General features: G+C 36.0%; 1 protein-coding gene across 1 annotated transcript in view; it reads left to right on the forward strand.

Annotated features, from left to right (window-relative positions):
• Nucleotides 1–16,659, forward strand: part of sema5a (sema domain, seven thrombospondin repeats (type 1 and type 1-like), transmembrane domain (TM) and short cytoplasmic domain, (semaphorin) 5A) — a 208,578-nt gene that overhangs the window by 38,088 nt on the left and 153,831 nt on the right. Inside the window, exon 2 of the mRNA XM_060861873.1 lies at nucleotides 11,214–11,423. Within this exon, the coding sequence (XP_060717856.1) occupies nucleotides 11,279–11,423 (145 nt within the window). The 5' untranslated portion in view covers nucleotides 11,214–11,278. The remainder of the gene's footprint in view (nucleotides 1–11,213; nucleotides 11,424–16,659) is intronic.

The raw sequence follows: 16,659 nt of genomic DNA on the forward strand, positions 1-16,659 counted from the left end.
ATAATTTCTGATCACTGTGGATGGACGTAATTCAGATCCGCCAGCTGAGCCTTACTCAAGCCAACCAAAAGCTGGATGAAAATGCATTTATGAAAATGCATCGTGTTTTTTTTTGATGCTTGCAGGCAGGCTGAATTAGATGCCGTTGTGTTTTTCTCTTCCAGGAGCAGATGTTCTAAATGGCTCTTCAGTCTGGCAGGAAAGAAAAAAACTCTTTCTATTTCATTCTCAGGACTTGTGTTTGTCGGTGTTGGAGTCAGGGTTTCAATCGATTTTGGCCGCTGCCGAGTGGTGATTGTGGTCATGTAATTCTCCCTTCAGTAGCCTTGAGACGTGTTCAATAGCCCTGCAGGGGGTCCTCATTGGTGCGGGTGCTGTGTAAAGTCTGGGGTGGTACAATGTTTGCGTGCGTGTGTGTCTTGCTCAAGCGTGTTTAAACTCTGTCTCCAACACCATTAGAATCCACCTGTGCAAACATGGAGGCGTACACATGTTGCATGTGACACTGAGGCTTTAACAGCCTTCTTTTTGTCTGAAATACAAGAAAACAGAAAATACAGAATATATCAGCACATACAGTTGCAGTAACATTGCAGAGATTTTTATTCTTAACCCTTGTATGTTGTTCGTATTTTTGTTACTCAGACAGTGTTCGTGGGTCTGGTGGATCCGCTGCATTTTTAGGTTTTTAATTCAACACAATCAAAAATTTTATGTTAAAATACTCTACAGATGTTTACTTCATCCTGATTACAAGCAATATAAACAGCATATATGGTTAATATTTGCCCTTAACCTTTATTACATCACATTTTTTTATTAAAGTGCTACTATAAAATGTAATAAACAAAGAAAATCAAATTTAATCAAGTTATGAGTGGGAAAAAATCAACAAATTTACAAGGAAGCAAAGTTTTTCAAAACTGTTGATGTTTATGAATATGGGTCCCACAGACCCGAACAACATACAAGGGTTAATAGTATTTTTCCTCTTTTGTGTTGCAGTATTTTAAGTGTTTAAGTGTTTACTGAGTTGAATCCTTTGATACAGTCTTGATCATATTTTCTCTGTCGAGATTAGAAAAGTTTTTTTATTCTTATGTGAATAATGAGATATACTGTATGTGTCCCACTCCAATCCACAACACATCACGAACTTGGCTTCACTGTGCCATGGACTCTACCTTCACTCCAACTGTCATTCTAATTATTTTTTAACTGGGTTTAATTATGTCTGTTTGATGTAGTATTCTTTATAAGCACATTTGTTTCAGTCAATTCTTTGACTGTGATTTTTGAAATAAAACATCCTGCATTTTCATCCTACCTCCAATCATATCCTTCCTGACAATATGGTGGTTCAAATATTTTTGTTTTATTCAGCACAAATGTTGATATATGTTTATATTAAAAAATCAAACAAATAAAAGAAAAAGAACTACAGTCCTAATTGTCCACAAATGTGGAAATAAACAAATAGATGTAAATTAAATAAAATTAAAATAATATAAATGCTCATTTATTTATTTCCGTATAGAAATTTGTGCTGTTTCTGTAACAACGAGGAGGCAAAATCTTGGAATTGTTTTATATAGTTAGTGCGCTTTTTTAAAAAAAAATTTTTTATGAGCCTAATGAATCTTACAGCAAGTTGGCTGCTGTACAGCTTTGTCGTTTTCTTGTTGAAGGAGTTTTCATTATCATACCTCCTTTTCAAAAAAAAGGAAACATGGAAATAGCATGGTTTTTAAATAATCATGGAATTTTCTTTCAAAATAGCACCAAATCAACACTAGTACATTGCAGCCCCAATTATTTGAGGCAGTTCCCATATGTTATGCCTTATGGCATGGCGCAGAGTTTGTTGAGGTTTTCACATCAGACTGACTCAAAGTATGAATAATAAAACCATATTTACTTTATCAATAGGGGAGCTGCATTTTCTTAATTTCTTCGTTCATCGATACTGATTCCAAAATAATTCATGTACAATGTTGGTGGCAGCTGTGAACTGTGAACTCCTCAGCCTTATGTTTAAGATGTTATGACATTTAAACAATTTTAAACAAAGGGCAGCTAACCGGAGTGTGCGCATCAGTATCAGCAGAGTTTTCAGTAAAAATAAGTTCACTGTACTGTGAATTGAAGAGAAGTGCTCAGTGTGTTCAGTGCTCAGTGTCTGCAGAATTGAGATGCTCTCATGTGCAATAGTTTCTCTGTAAGTTCACTTCATTGCTCCATGCTCACAAATAGCTTTGTGTCATAAATCACCTTGTTTGAATCACAGCTTGAAGAAAAAAGCATGCCAAATTTCAAAATGGTGGGTGAAGCTCTTCATCCATCCATCCATCCATCCATCCATCCATCCATCCATCCATCCATACCATTCTGTAGCACCTACACTACACACGGTCATATAGGAGACTATACAAGAGGGCACAAAGTGGGGGACAGACTGAACAGGGTGCCAACCCATTGCAGGGCACAATCGCAAACACATTCACACACTCCAGACAACCTAGAGAGGCCAATCAGCCTACAATTCATGTCTTTGGACTAGGGGAGGAATCCAGAGTACCTGAAGAAAATTTCCAAAGCACAGGGAGACCATGCAAACTCTATGCATAAAGGACCACGAACCACAAAGTGTCCTCTATTTACCAAAGTAATTTAATCTTGTTGTGAGAACATATTAAGTATTGTTCATTCATTCATTCATTCATTCATCTTCTACCGCTTATCCGAACTACCTCGGGTCACGGGGAGCCTGTGCCTATCTCAGGCGTCATTGGGCATCAAGGCAGGATACACCCTGGACGGAGTGCCAACCCATCACAGGGCACACACACACCCTCATTCACTCACGCAATCACACACTACGGACAATTTTCCAGAGATGCCAATCAACCTACCATGCATGTCTTTGGACTGGGGGAGGAAACCGGAGTACCCGGAGGAAACCCCCGAGGCACGGGGAGAACATGCAAACTCCACACACACAAGGCGGAGGCGGGAATCGAACCCCGACCCTGGAGGTGTGAGGCGAACGTGCTAACCACTAAGCCACCGTGCCCCCTATTAAGTATTGTATGACATGCAATATTTTGATCAAATAAAAACTAGGAGGATGGTACCTGATATTGATGAACCCCTACTTGGTCTTTATTGAAAACAAATGATAGTGTTTATGTTGATAAATAAAAAGAAAGCCTTAAAAATCCCCTAACAGTTTTTTGGCTAGTCTGTGCTAGCTAACAAAGGGTCGCTGATTAGCGCTGTTCTGTGTAGCATTGTGTTTGTGGAAACAGACATGCTTGTGTATGTCACTGCTTGGAATTACTTTTCTACAGATCTGAACAAAAGCACATCTAAGATCAAGTTCAGACTACATGATTTACAGGCAGTATATACACAGCTAATTCAGCTAATAGCTGCTAATTCAGTCCTAGAATCTCTCGATTAAAATATATGCACGTAATCTCTTGACTATTTATATGGATAGTATTATCAAGCTGTACAAGAGTAAAGCTCTGAGTTGACTACTGAGCCAGCATTTTATATTGCTGATATAGATGATGTGGTTAATGATACGCTGTAGTATATAATGACCTTCAGAAACTTTAATGACTGTTTGTAACCATAAAGTTCCTCTGTTTTCTAAGTTAGATTCCTTATTGTTTCTTAGAAAGCAGCTGCATGTCAGGCTCCATTTAGCCCAGGGGCACATTAGCTCACAGATATATACCTAATGGGCTTTTTGCATGGTTCATCTATCAGTGTGTTTGCTTGTTTGTGCCTGTTTCTAGCACTCTGGTATGGATGATTGTGTAAGAAAAATCCTCAATCTGTGTATAATGCATTTGCTACATCCTATAAATAAAAGTCGTCACTTCTGTCGTTTCCTGTCAGTGTTTACTTCTATTGGACAGTGTGTGTCCTGTCAAATTAGAGGTCACAGTGTAGGGTGCTGTAGTGGGAAATCAGTGGGATCCGTTTGTCCATTTGTCATTTGTGGGTTTATAAAGTGGCTGAAATAATGATGCCATAATTATACCATTATCAGACAAAGAGATGAAGCGATTTTTGTGTGAATAAGAATTCAAATCACACATTAAGGTGTCACGAGAAAGATTCTCTGCGTTTATCTTGTGAATATGAAATGTAATATGATTTTTTTATTATTCAGAACTAAAACTGACAGAAATATGCAACAGTTTAACTATCAAAACAAACAACTTTTTATAATAAATGAAATTTATTATAGATCTTTATTTTTTTTTATTTATGTGGTCTGTTAACACCAGACCAAAAACAGACAGAAATTTCTTGCCAACATTATTTTTACAGAAGTCTTAGAATGAGAAAAAGGTAAACTGTCAGAGTGATGACTGCATCTATAGTGATTAAGTAGATGTACAACAACATTATCTTATTCCAGACCTTCCAGTAAATTCAAGAGAATGGTCAAGAGTGACATCTCTGTACTGTTTTGATTTGAAATGAGCTCAAACTTGAAATGAGCTCAAATTGTCATTCATAGGTGGTTTATAATAAACATATTGGCTCTCTAAATAATAAATCTCATAGAAAAACACCAGAAATATTCTATCAGTGCAATGTTTGAAGTTTTTTTTTTGCAAATCAACAGCATTTTTCATTTCATCTTAATTATTTGCTCTGGATTCTGCCATGTTTTTCTTTCTGAACTAAGCTGAACTATGTGTGGAGTGAAGAGTTTTTGCAGAGAGTCTATAAAATCAATAACAGGAGGCGCATTAACACAGACAAGCAGTCCGGCACAGATTGCAGTTTTTTAAACTGAATTTCTCAGCCACATAACACAATTCTGCTGATGGCATTGCTTAAACTGTCAGGGTACAAGGGTGTCTTCGAGGATAAAATGACCTCAGGGTGTCGAGGATAGCAAAAAAAAAACACGGTTTATTAAATAAAACATAAACAAAACTAAACCCAAGACCAAACAAAGACAAAACAAGAACAAGTATTCCGGATAAATACGGGAGACAATTAGACACATAAGGGACAGGTGTGTTGAGGCGGGAAGGAACAGACACATGAACCCCAAACGTTAACAAAAGGCATATGGCAAAAGTCCAGGCTGGATCCTGACATCATCATTTTCAATGTTCAATTTTTAATTGATTAATTAATGTTTTTTGTTTTTTTTTATCATATCCAGCTGACCTTTAAAAAACCTTTTCTTTCTTTTAAGAAAAAAATATTTCCCTATATGAACGTATAATATATTTATAAATCCCAACATCTGGTAAAAAGCAAAAAAAGTGTCTTTGCATTATTCATAGGGAAAAAATATCAGCCCACAAAACAAAATACCTCCAACTAAATGTATATTAATACATTTTCTGATCAACAGCTGAATGTACATGTGAAGTCAGAGTACATTGCAACATTTGCTAGACTGCAAAGAAAAGATGACTTCTTACAGCCCCTATAATTGTATAATTCTGCTCTATATAATTTTTCAGTAGAGAAAAAACACTTCATTAAAGGTAAACATGTTGCTTTTACAACATTATGGTGTTTAATTCTTACTGCAGAGCAGATCTAGGGAGGTGTGGACGTATCTTAAAACGGTTGCTGGTCAGATTTCTGCTTTTTTCAATACCAAACATCTTCACCTTTCATCATCCCTATAAATCTCATGTGAGATAACTCCATCAGTCTCCTCGCCATGCCCGTTGTACTTTCTATGGTGTGAAAGTTAATGAGAACGACTTTACCCTGATTGATTTCAGTGACATCAGTCGCCTGAGTCACCTCAGACTTGCACATTGGGGATAAATACAAATACATTTAAATATATTAATCTTGAATTTTTGTATTATATTAATCTTTATATTAACCTTTTGTTTTATGTTTATGTTCTATAAAGCTGCTTTGAGACAATGTCAATTCTTAAAAGCGCTATACAAATGCATTTGAATTTGACATCCTTCTCAATGTCTGGCCCTGTTCTTCTGAGCCGTCAGGGAATAAGAAAGGAATTTCTGTATAAAGAGTTTAAAGTGTTGGTGGGATATTGACTGACAAGTTTGGCAACCCTATAATCCAAACACATTACCCTGGCAAAATCATGTTGTACACTGAACAGTTTGGGGCTTACATCAGAGAGACCTTGCCCTGTAGGCCCTGTTGAACTTTGGTATGTGAAAAAATAAATCAAATGTGAGTATTTCAGGGAAAACTTTCAGACATTTGCTATTCCCCGAGCATTCATGCCTAGAGAACTGCCTGAAAATTCAAACTGCATGAATTCGGCAACAGGAACAGTGATGTAGTTGGTTTGTACATGTATTAAATTATTATTAATTAAGTCTACACTCATGATATACTGTACCTTATACACTCATAGACAATATTAAGGTACATGAAGGTGTACTATTGCAATGCTGGGCCCCTGAGCAAGGCCCCTAATCCTCAGTTTTATGAGATGTAAGTCACTCTGGATAAGTGCATTTGCCAAATGCACGTACATTAAAAACATAAACCCAGTTACTTTGCCCATGGCACAACTGAAATACTTCAAGTAACTCTTACTTATTTACCTGTTTGTTTCTATATAATAATAGATAAAAAAAATGCTATATTTTCTTCCAATAGAGTTTTTATCCTGAAGGTTTCAACAGACTGTGTCCTAGTGAACCCGTATTATTGTAAAAGATTTCCGGTGAAAGATTGGACATCAAGATTGAACTACTGGTCTCCTGGGATTTTCACACACTCTAGAGTTTACAGAGAAAGGTGCAAAGACAAAAAAAAAAAAAAAAGGCCATCCAGTGAACAGTAGGAGGAAATGCCTTGTTGATGAAAGTTGATCCACAACAAGAAGTTTAATCTGCTTCAAGTCAAACAGCTGTAATGCGGTGCCGCTGGCTTCAGCAGAATAGAGTGTATTATTAAAATGTTGATAAATAAATCACACGGTATGCGTGGACTAATTTAAAAGACTTTTGTAAGAAGTCATCTTGAGCACACTTTTTCTCATCCAGCTTGAGTACCAGGCAGAGATGGGGGACTCGAGTCACATGACTTGACTCAAGTCAGACTTGAGACTTGAATTCGAGACTTGAGACGTGCTTGACAAATATTAAAAAAAGACTCGACTTGACTTTGACTTGACATTCATGACTTGAGAATTGACTCGGACTTGAGTTAAATGATTTAGAGATGGGGGACTCGACTTGACTCGAGTCAGACTTAAGTCGCAAATTTGAGACTTGAGACTTGCTTGACAAATATTAAAAAAAGACTCGACTTGACTATGACTTGACATTCATGACTTGAGACTTACTTGTGACTTGCACATGTGTGACTTACTCCCATCTCTGGTACCAGGTAACATCACTCCTCTTTCACTAAGTAAGCAAAGTGTTGAGTGTTGAATGCATGAAGTGTCCAAAATTTCACAGTAAAAGGAATACTATAAATTTACTGCTGCATGTTGGTGTGTAAGGAGGCTTTAAGCTTTATTAAAACATCTACTTTTTGTCATTTCTAATACATTGATTCGTGGATATTATTAGTTATGTTTGAATAGAATTAATAGAAAGGAATAATTTTTTTTATTTTGTATTATTACTGTATTTGCATATACATTATAGCACAGTGAAATGCTTTTCTTCGCATATCCCTACTTTGGAGGTTGGGGTCAGAGCGCAAGGTCAGCTATGATACAGCACCTTTGGAGCAGTGATTAAGGGTTAAGGGTTAAGGGCCTTGCTCAAGGGCCCAACAGTGGCAGCTTGGAAGTGTTGGGGCTTGAACCCTGATCCTCCTATCAACAACACTTGAGCCACCACTGTCCTTTTATTATTATGAATTAGTTAAAGTGAAATTGAACCCTAAAATTTTTATTTGATTTTTGGTGAGTCCGAACAACATTAATTCTTAATTTTGTTTCAATAAGTGTCACATCAAAAGGCTCCATATGGCTGGTGGTGTTCTGATCGAGGTTGGATTTAGACAGAATTTTTTTTTACTTAAAATTTCATGGCCAGTAAGAACTCTAATTAATATGTCAGTGTCACATAGCTGACAACCCATTAACCTATCAACTGCCATTTTCATTAGGGGACACATGTGGTGGCCACTGAGAATGTGATGGGGCCAGTGCCACTCCAGGACCCCCCAGACATGTTCCTGATTGCAAAACAGCAAACGTTTTCCCACAAACATAAAAATAATATACTTCACGAAAACACTGCATCTTCCTATATCTTCCTATACAAATCTTCACAAGAGCACCAGTTACTGTTTTTTTTTTTTTTTCTGTATTTTAAATAATTGAAGTTACAGGTCGTTCTAGAGATTCACATCACTGGGCTGAAACTATAAAAGTAAAAAGGTTAGATGTCACGCCTCAAAGAGTCGGATCTCAACATCTATACTGTACGTTTCCAAACTGTTTAATTTTTGTGTAACTGTTACTACTTTTTATTTTTTTCCCCCTTGTTTCAGGCCACATGTGCATTCTGCTGCATGTCTTAATACAACACTGAACATCTGTCAGTGATGATGCTAATCATCGAAAATAAAAGCTGACAGCTCAGAGATTTTGGCTCCTGCTTATTGAATCATTTCAATAGGACACTTCTCTTCAGAAAATCCTCAGCAGATATGGAAGCAGCTAATGATTGCCCAATTTAATTCTCTTTGATTTCATTTCTGCCTTTATCATCTATTATATTCATTTAAATATGTTTTATTCAATTTTCCCGATTGCAATAAGAGTATTTTTATGTTTAACATTCAGACGTTCGTACATGGTTTGTGTTGCTGCCTCATGACCCTGAGCTGGATGATAAAGTAACAGAAGATGAGTCATTACTTATCTTGTATGAGATTGTTTATTCAAATTTACATATGTTTTTGAAGGTTGCATTATTCATTAACAGGTTATTGTGCCATGTCTAATCTGCTGTCAGGTTGAATTCCTTGTTAATTTTTCATTTCTTTGTTGTTGATATTCAAGTCCCATCTGAAACCGAGACACGACGGGGCTCCTCTGATTACTGAGAAATAAATAAAAATCAAAAGACATTTTGAGAGTTTCAGACTAAAAAGATGTTCCACACCTTAAATTCTTTCATATACTATGATTAGATGATTTGACAAGAAAAAAAAATCACTTGATGTTACTTCCCCTTATGTGTATTATTATATTTAGGTTTGCTCACATATGAGTCTGTGATGTCAGTAAAGTTTTGTTTTACAGCTGCAAAAAAAAAAAATAATAACAAGGAAAAGGAAGCCAACTGGAACACCATATTTGTGATACTTAAAATAGCTCTGTGGCGTCATTTATCATGCTATAAATTTCATATCACTGGATTATCCATCCCTTTGGGGCAAAACACAAGACAGGATGCAACACAAAACAGGCACCATCTTTGCCTACACCCAAAACCATACGCTTTGGTTGCAATTACGGAGACATCTGCATTCAATTACTAAATGAGGTGTTAATGTCAACCTAGCAGATTGGTTTAATATACAAATACAAGGCTGTTGTTTACTTTCGACTGGTGCCTTTCTCGATATAGAGCTGAGCCTCATTAAACTGAGTGACCAGTGATGGGTTTCAAAACATACTTTCACCCAGACTGCAGTGTTAGGTAGAGTTTATTTTAATCCTCATTCTGGCCAATAGTGACAAGGGAATGAAATCACATCCTGATCGTAGAGCATCGATAGTTCGGGTTTGTTTCAACGGTTTGCCAGGGTGTCATTTTGGAGCATTTAATTTTGTCTTTATAGTACAGTACCACAATAATGTGATGAAAAAGCAGACAGTCCTGATCTCTGATACACTGTTAAGTCTATTGCTTTGTATCTAGATTCATTTTCATATACTTTCCTAATTAGTGAGATATATAGTTTAATGTAATAATATTCACATACTTATGAATGCTTACGCTCTGGCAGTGTGTCCTTTCCAGATGTGTCAAAATTTCAGACTTTCTAACCCTATCGTTATGGCAATACAGTAAACATCTTAGAACGTCTCTGATTTTTCAGATAAAGCAGCGATGTGACCAAAATAAAACAAAAGTTAACTGAAGGGGAAAGGACATAGTGCATGAAAGTTAGTACTGGTTACTTTGTCTTTGTGCCAATTTTATCCAACTACAGTAGGAGCAAAACACCGGTTTCCTTGCTAGGTGAGAATCTAGGTTCTACATTATGAGGCGTTGTGTCAGCCAACATCTGCTTGTTTTTTTTTTTTTTGTACAGTATATGTATTATTTTGTTTCTTCTCTCTTCCTGCTAGGATTTTTCCTGTTTATAATGTTAGCACCTCAGCAGTTGAGTCAGTTTGTGACTCACTTCATGAGGTGTCAGGATAGCTGTTAACTCAAATTGATTCTGATAAAATTAATTAACACTTATATTTAACATGTTCTTTCTGTAGTAGTGGTAACCTCAGTGTAGTATTGTGTTTGGAAACCTACTTACAAGATACTTGCAGCTTTATAGTTCCATGAATGTTAACAAAAATCTTGCGATCATGTTAGTTTTCTTCAAAACATGGGTAGTACTGCTAACTCAGGAACTTAGTGTATATTACAGAGAGGATGTGATGTTCAGGTATATGTGATATAAAAGTGTTAATAAAAGTGTTACAATTGACTGGACTTATATATAGCTATAGGGCTGTGATTACCAGGAAGATTTTTGCACTTGCCCATCAATGAACAGTTGATACCTTCAACAATAAGAATACATTTCCTGGTTATTTTTTTGTCTATAGGGTACACAGTTATAGAAAAGAAATGATTTATAATCACATTATCTAGTGCCACCCTGATGAGAATCTGTTTTTTTCCTCATATAATCTCAAGGACAATTTTCTTGCCACCAGCATTCAGTATCATTAGGGATAAATTTATAGTATATTCTAGTTTTATATATTTCTAAAAAAATACTGCTGTGTGACATTGTCCAAGGTTAAAAGCTATGCAAATGTCATTGAATTAAATTTAAATGAAGGCTATTTCAAAATTGAACTCTAAATGTAGAATAAGTGCCTTTCCCTTTACATATTTGTATGTAAATACTACAGTGGTGTTGGTTTCTAAATAGACATTATGGTTCAATGAACATAGGAGGGTCGAGACTCATAAACCATCATACACATACTTGCTTATGCTTTCCCTTATCTGTCTCTGCAGGTCTCAGATGCGCAGTGCTGTGTTGGCTGCCTCTAACCGCAGTGTGTCGAGTCTCGGTGAGGCCGATGGCGCCCCGTATTTCGGGATCCGGCCCGGCCCGCCTCCTGGTTCTTCTGCTCTTAATGCCTGGAAAAATGTCCCATTGGGGTGTATCGATGGCCACAGAGTCACTCTGCCACCGAGCTGAGCATCCATTCATTTCACACACAGGTGAGCCTCAATTTTATACTCACACAGACAGTTAGTTTAAGTATCTATACTAAATTATCTTGATCCTTATCACTCTGAAATGCTGAAAGATATCAGATTAGATTCAACTGACATATTACTGACCATGCAGTATGTTTTTCCTCGAGTGTGTTATTTTCATGTGAAGTTGGAATTGTTGAATTATCTCAAATAACATAACGTAATCAAAGTGAAGATACAACAGTGTCAGCCATCAGTCATCTAGAAAATATGGCTGGATTTGATTTCTGTTGTTCAGTGCCACAATTTTAAATAGAAAAAAATTCTATTGTTACAGATGAATTCATGTAAATTAATATCAAATCCTTTCCAGTAAAAAATTGGTTTCCACCTTAGACCCTTAGAAGTATTTGTTGTCTGTAGCTCCTTAAAGGGTTCTATTGGGCAATTTATATTTGGGCCACTTTAATAAAAAGGTTCTATATAGAACCAATCAAAAAACTCTTATCTGGTACTTTTAGCCAGTAAAAAGTTTCTATACACCGTAAAACCTTTTATGGTTTCATTTATTTTCATGGATTTCAGTTTTTATTCTTGTTTTGTCATAAAATATTATAGAAACTATACGTGAAATAAATATTTTATATTACAGGCACCTTAAATAACCAAAGAGTTTTTCCTACAAAACCTTAAGTAAAGTTTTTCAGTCTTTCCAAGGTGCATGAAATAGAACATAGTAGACTTTGCAATTTACTAGAGCCTATTTTTTGTTGTAATTTTACAGCGTATGATAAAATCGTGTATATTTTTGAAAGATTAAAAAATTTGCAAACGTGTTTTGTAGGTTGTACACTACCATGAAATAGATTCAAAAAGGATTCATGTGTTTAATAATTCACCCCTTTGAGAAAGGTAATTTAAAGCCAAATTGGATATAAGAAGTTTAAAATCATCATAATCCCAATCATCTGTCACTACCTGATTTTCTCCATCCATTCCAGTTCTCTACCAGTTCTTATCTGCCCATACAAACCACTCCTGGGTTCAAACCAGCTAAAACCTGCTTATGCCAAAGCACAGAGTGCTTTAGAGTGCTTGCAAACGTTGTCACTTAATTTACGCTTCTCTCCCCCTTTCCATGAAATTATAGATTGTGTGATCGATGTCATTTTAAGAGTACTCAATAAGTAATCAAGCTGTTCAGAGCCAGAAGGCCTCCAGAGTGTTTAAAACAGGACAAGGTCACTTTCAAGGAAGTGGCTCTAAACGTATGGAGTGTGTATTTGAACCTGTATTTATTTCACTAGATATGATTAGCTCAAGCCACTGAGGTCTTGTTTCTCTGCTGACTGAAAGAGACTGACAGAAGCAGATTATGGTTTAGTGCCCTTGCTAAAGGGCGCAATATCTTGGATTTTTTTGAGCGGCACCTTTCAGGGTAGTCCTAAAAAGTACAAGGAGAGATTTGCACAGGCGTGAAGCTCAGAATGTACACACAGATGCACTTTAAATCACAGAAACCTGTCAGAAATGTGGAGCAAGCACAGTGTTAAAGGCAGTCAGCTCAAGGAATGATTGTCCAAGATTGCACACACACACACACACACACACACACACACACACACACACACACACACACACACACTTGAATGTTCAAGCGGAAAAAGGAACACATTATAATTCAGCCTTCGCTTTGTGGTTTTCCCAGTGTATTTGTATTAATCCAAGAGCTACACACAGTTCAGAAATATCATAACCACACACCAACTCAATGACAATAAAACCGATTCATCCACAAAGACGGCTTTATGCAGCCCCAGCATACACAAGCTCACCACATGGGTTAGAATTTTTTTAACCCCATTATATTTCTTCTTGTGTATATTTTTCATGTCGCTCCTCCTAGACTAAAATAACGGCTTTCTCACATTTTACGCTATGAACTACACTCACACAGCTGACACTGTTTACATGTAGATTTAGCACATTTAGAAAATGTATGAATTTGTGGTTGCTTTTTTGTTGCCGTTGTTTGGGAATGATTTTTGTTTTTTTATTTGAAGACATCTTGTAGCTCAACTCTTCAGACAGCCAAGGATGTTTTTTAATAACCTCACAGTAGGTATTCGAGAGCAGCATACAGTATTGAGCAGTTTTACTGTATGCTCTAACTCCATTCGAGGAAATCTTTAAACAGGTGTATTGATTGCCAGGTTTTAGCAAGAATTTCAGCCCAACCACATGTCAAAATACACACAAAACCCCTGGAAATACTACATCAGATATGGATATTAGAAATGTTTTCCTCTTTTTCTTGTCTATTGCTTGGGAAACAAGGTCACTATAGTGCATGTGCTGCTATTTCTGATATATTTAGACATTATTCACTCCAGGTCCCCATTTTTTCCTCTCACAATCTTTGCAGTATATCCATATATGCAATATACAATATACACTAAGGCACTTAATTTGGAACACTAGGATCAGGTTGAACGGCCATATATTCATGTCATTACCTAATCAGCCAATGACGTGTCAGCAGTGCAATGCATAAAATCTTACAGTTACGGGACAGCAGCTGCGCATAATGCTCACATCAACCATTTAACAATTTGCCCATCTTCTAATGGCTACACTTTTGCATCACTTTGCATTGTCGAAAAGTGATTTCATCATCAAGACATTGGGCTCGGTGTTCTTCAGTGGTTTTCCCAATTATTGGATCTCAGTCTAATAAGCACCTTTGGGATGTGGTAGCATGAAATATCTGTAGGAAATTTGTGATGCATTCATGTCAACATGGACCAGAATTTCAGAGACATTTCCAACATCTTGTGAATCCATGCCATGAAGAACCCAGGCTGTTTTGAAAGATCAGAGACACAGTATAAGTACAATGTTCTTAATAAAGTGTCTGGTGAGTGCATTAAACTACAGAATTGTTTCTTTAGTTTATAGATACACTGTCTGAACTTGCAATTTTCTTTGGTTTGTAGAACATTTATAGATATTGTAGTATTTATAAGCTTTATTAGATCCTGGCAACTACAGAAAACAAGCTCTGGCTACCAAGTTATTAACTGTGCTATCTTGTCCTGTCCTGGCTATAAAGAATAAGACCTGTAGCTGTAAGGTGTGTGACAGCTCTTAATGCTTTGCCCAGGTGTCCCCATAAATCTAAACTAATTAATATAAATGTAATTCATTAATTAGAGTTTTCTGAGAAAATGACCAAATCGTATCATCAGGTTTTTGGTGTTAAGGAATATATTCAGATTATGAGACTTTGTTCTCAGCAGATGTGACAAATCACATCATTTATCATTTACACTTAAGGTCATTGAGCCATACGAGAATCCTCAAATTATGAAAGTTGTACAAACATTAACTACGGTGCAGTGTAGCATCATTTTGGCTCAGTGTGAGACAATTCAAAAAAAGGAAAAACCCTGTAGTCAAGAACATAGTACATGGTGTAATAATATACCAAATCATTTATCTCCAAATTCTCTCTGAATCAGGATGTTTTTTGGCTTTGTTCTGCCTGCCAGTACTCCAGCGTCGGCTCTAATTTATGGCCATGTATCTTCAAATGTGGTCAGCTGTATCTGGCTCTTTTTAGTTACCTCAGAGGTTTGGTGATAAAATTTTAAGGAAGAATGATCGACTCAGTACGATCAACTAAACTAATTGGTTTTTTACATAGAAACGACAATGGCATTGTTTAGCCTTTTTGTAATATTTGACTTTAGTAGAAATTACAAAAAGTGCACACTGAGTTTCATAGTTAAGTCTTTTTCATAGCTAAAGCTAAAACTTATTTGGGACACTCTTTTAGCTTGTTTTAATAGTGCAGTTAAGTGTATAGTAAATAACACTCAAACCTACACAGGCTACAAAATACATTTGCATCTTTTAGGGCACATTAATAATAATAAAAGATACAAATAAATCAGTGAAATAAAATTAGAACCAGAAAAACAAACTGTATATAATATTACTCAATGCGAAAAGTTTTAAAATTCACTGTTGAGGATGCCATAAGAGATCAGAAATTGTCGATTCTTCATGTGTGCAGCATGGAAGCTCATGTCCACCACCAGAGCCCTGCTTTACAGCGTACTGACCTACAGCTTTCTCTGGATCAAGTGTTCTATACAGCAGAGGTTTCTCAAAGCTGATTATACACCAAAATGCTTGCACTGTACCATAGAATATGTGTAGCACGTTGAAAAAGAGCGCTGCTGTATATGATGGTTCAATTCCAGCTGCAATAGCAATGCCAATGCCAATTACAATTGAATTAATGACAGAACCCATAGTGTAAATATTTGCTGTATTGAATTTTTTTTTAATTTAATTTATCTTTAACAGACATAACAGCACCATTGCACACATTTGTCATTTTAATTCCTATATATAGTTTTCACAGATTCATCTCCAACTTTTCCTTTTATCGCAATAACTATAACGAGTGTTTTTAACACTTATAGCACTTAGGAAAAGCAGATCTTTATTTAAGTCACCAAGATAAAATGGCAAGTTAGTACATAGATAAAACACATACAGTACCTTATTTTTAATTTCTACTCTTGACATTGTAAAGATGTACAGTAGCCTCATAGAGTGTATAATGGACTAAAATGCTAAACTCTGAGGTAAATTTCTCATCAATGACATGAGGATAATGGTTTTCATGATAACTAATTGTTATAAAATGATTATCAAATTACAAATGTAAAAGAAACATCATAATACTGGACCCCTGTGCTCAATAGGTGCTTCTGTTACTGGGCAACTCAACGTCCATTATTCTTAACCTAAAGGGAGAACTTAACAAAATCCCAGACGAAATTATGTTGAATGTTATCCAATTAGTAAAAATTAACAAACACATTTCATTATGTATCTGTTAAAAGGACAGCAAAAGTAAATATGTTGCAGTTATTGATATTATTGATAATTATAGACAATAAACGATTGTTATTACTCTCCTTTCCATGCATCTTAGCTTAATAAAGAACAGACATTAAACAAAAGACAACCCACTAGAAGTAATAATAATTTATAATAGGGATCGTGATGTTGACCAATAAATCCATGCTTGGAGGTCCATTTATAATTGTTAGTGCCTAGCACTGTAACATTCATACACCTTTCTTCAAACCTGATACTCTAAAGGGAGTAAAAATTAGTTATTTAAATTGGTTTGCTTTTTTTTTTTATCATTCAGAGCAGAAAGCAAGTCAAACCCTTA

Source organism: Tachysurus vachellii, chromosome 25 (assembly GCF_030014155.1).
Source record: "Tachysurus vachellii isolate PV-2020 chromosome 25, HZAU_Pvac_v1, whole genome shotgun sequence".
In the NCBI taxonomy this organism is placed as follows: domain Eukaryota; kingdom Metazoa; phylum Chordata; class Actinopteri; order Siluriformes; family Bagridae; genus Tachysurus; species Tachysurus vachellii.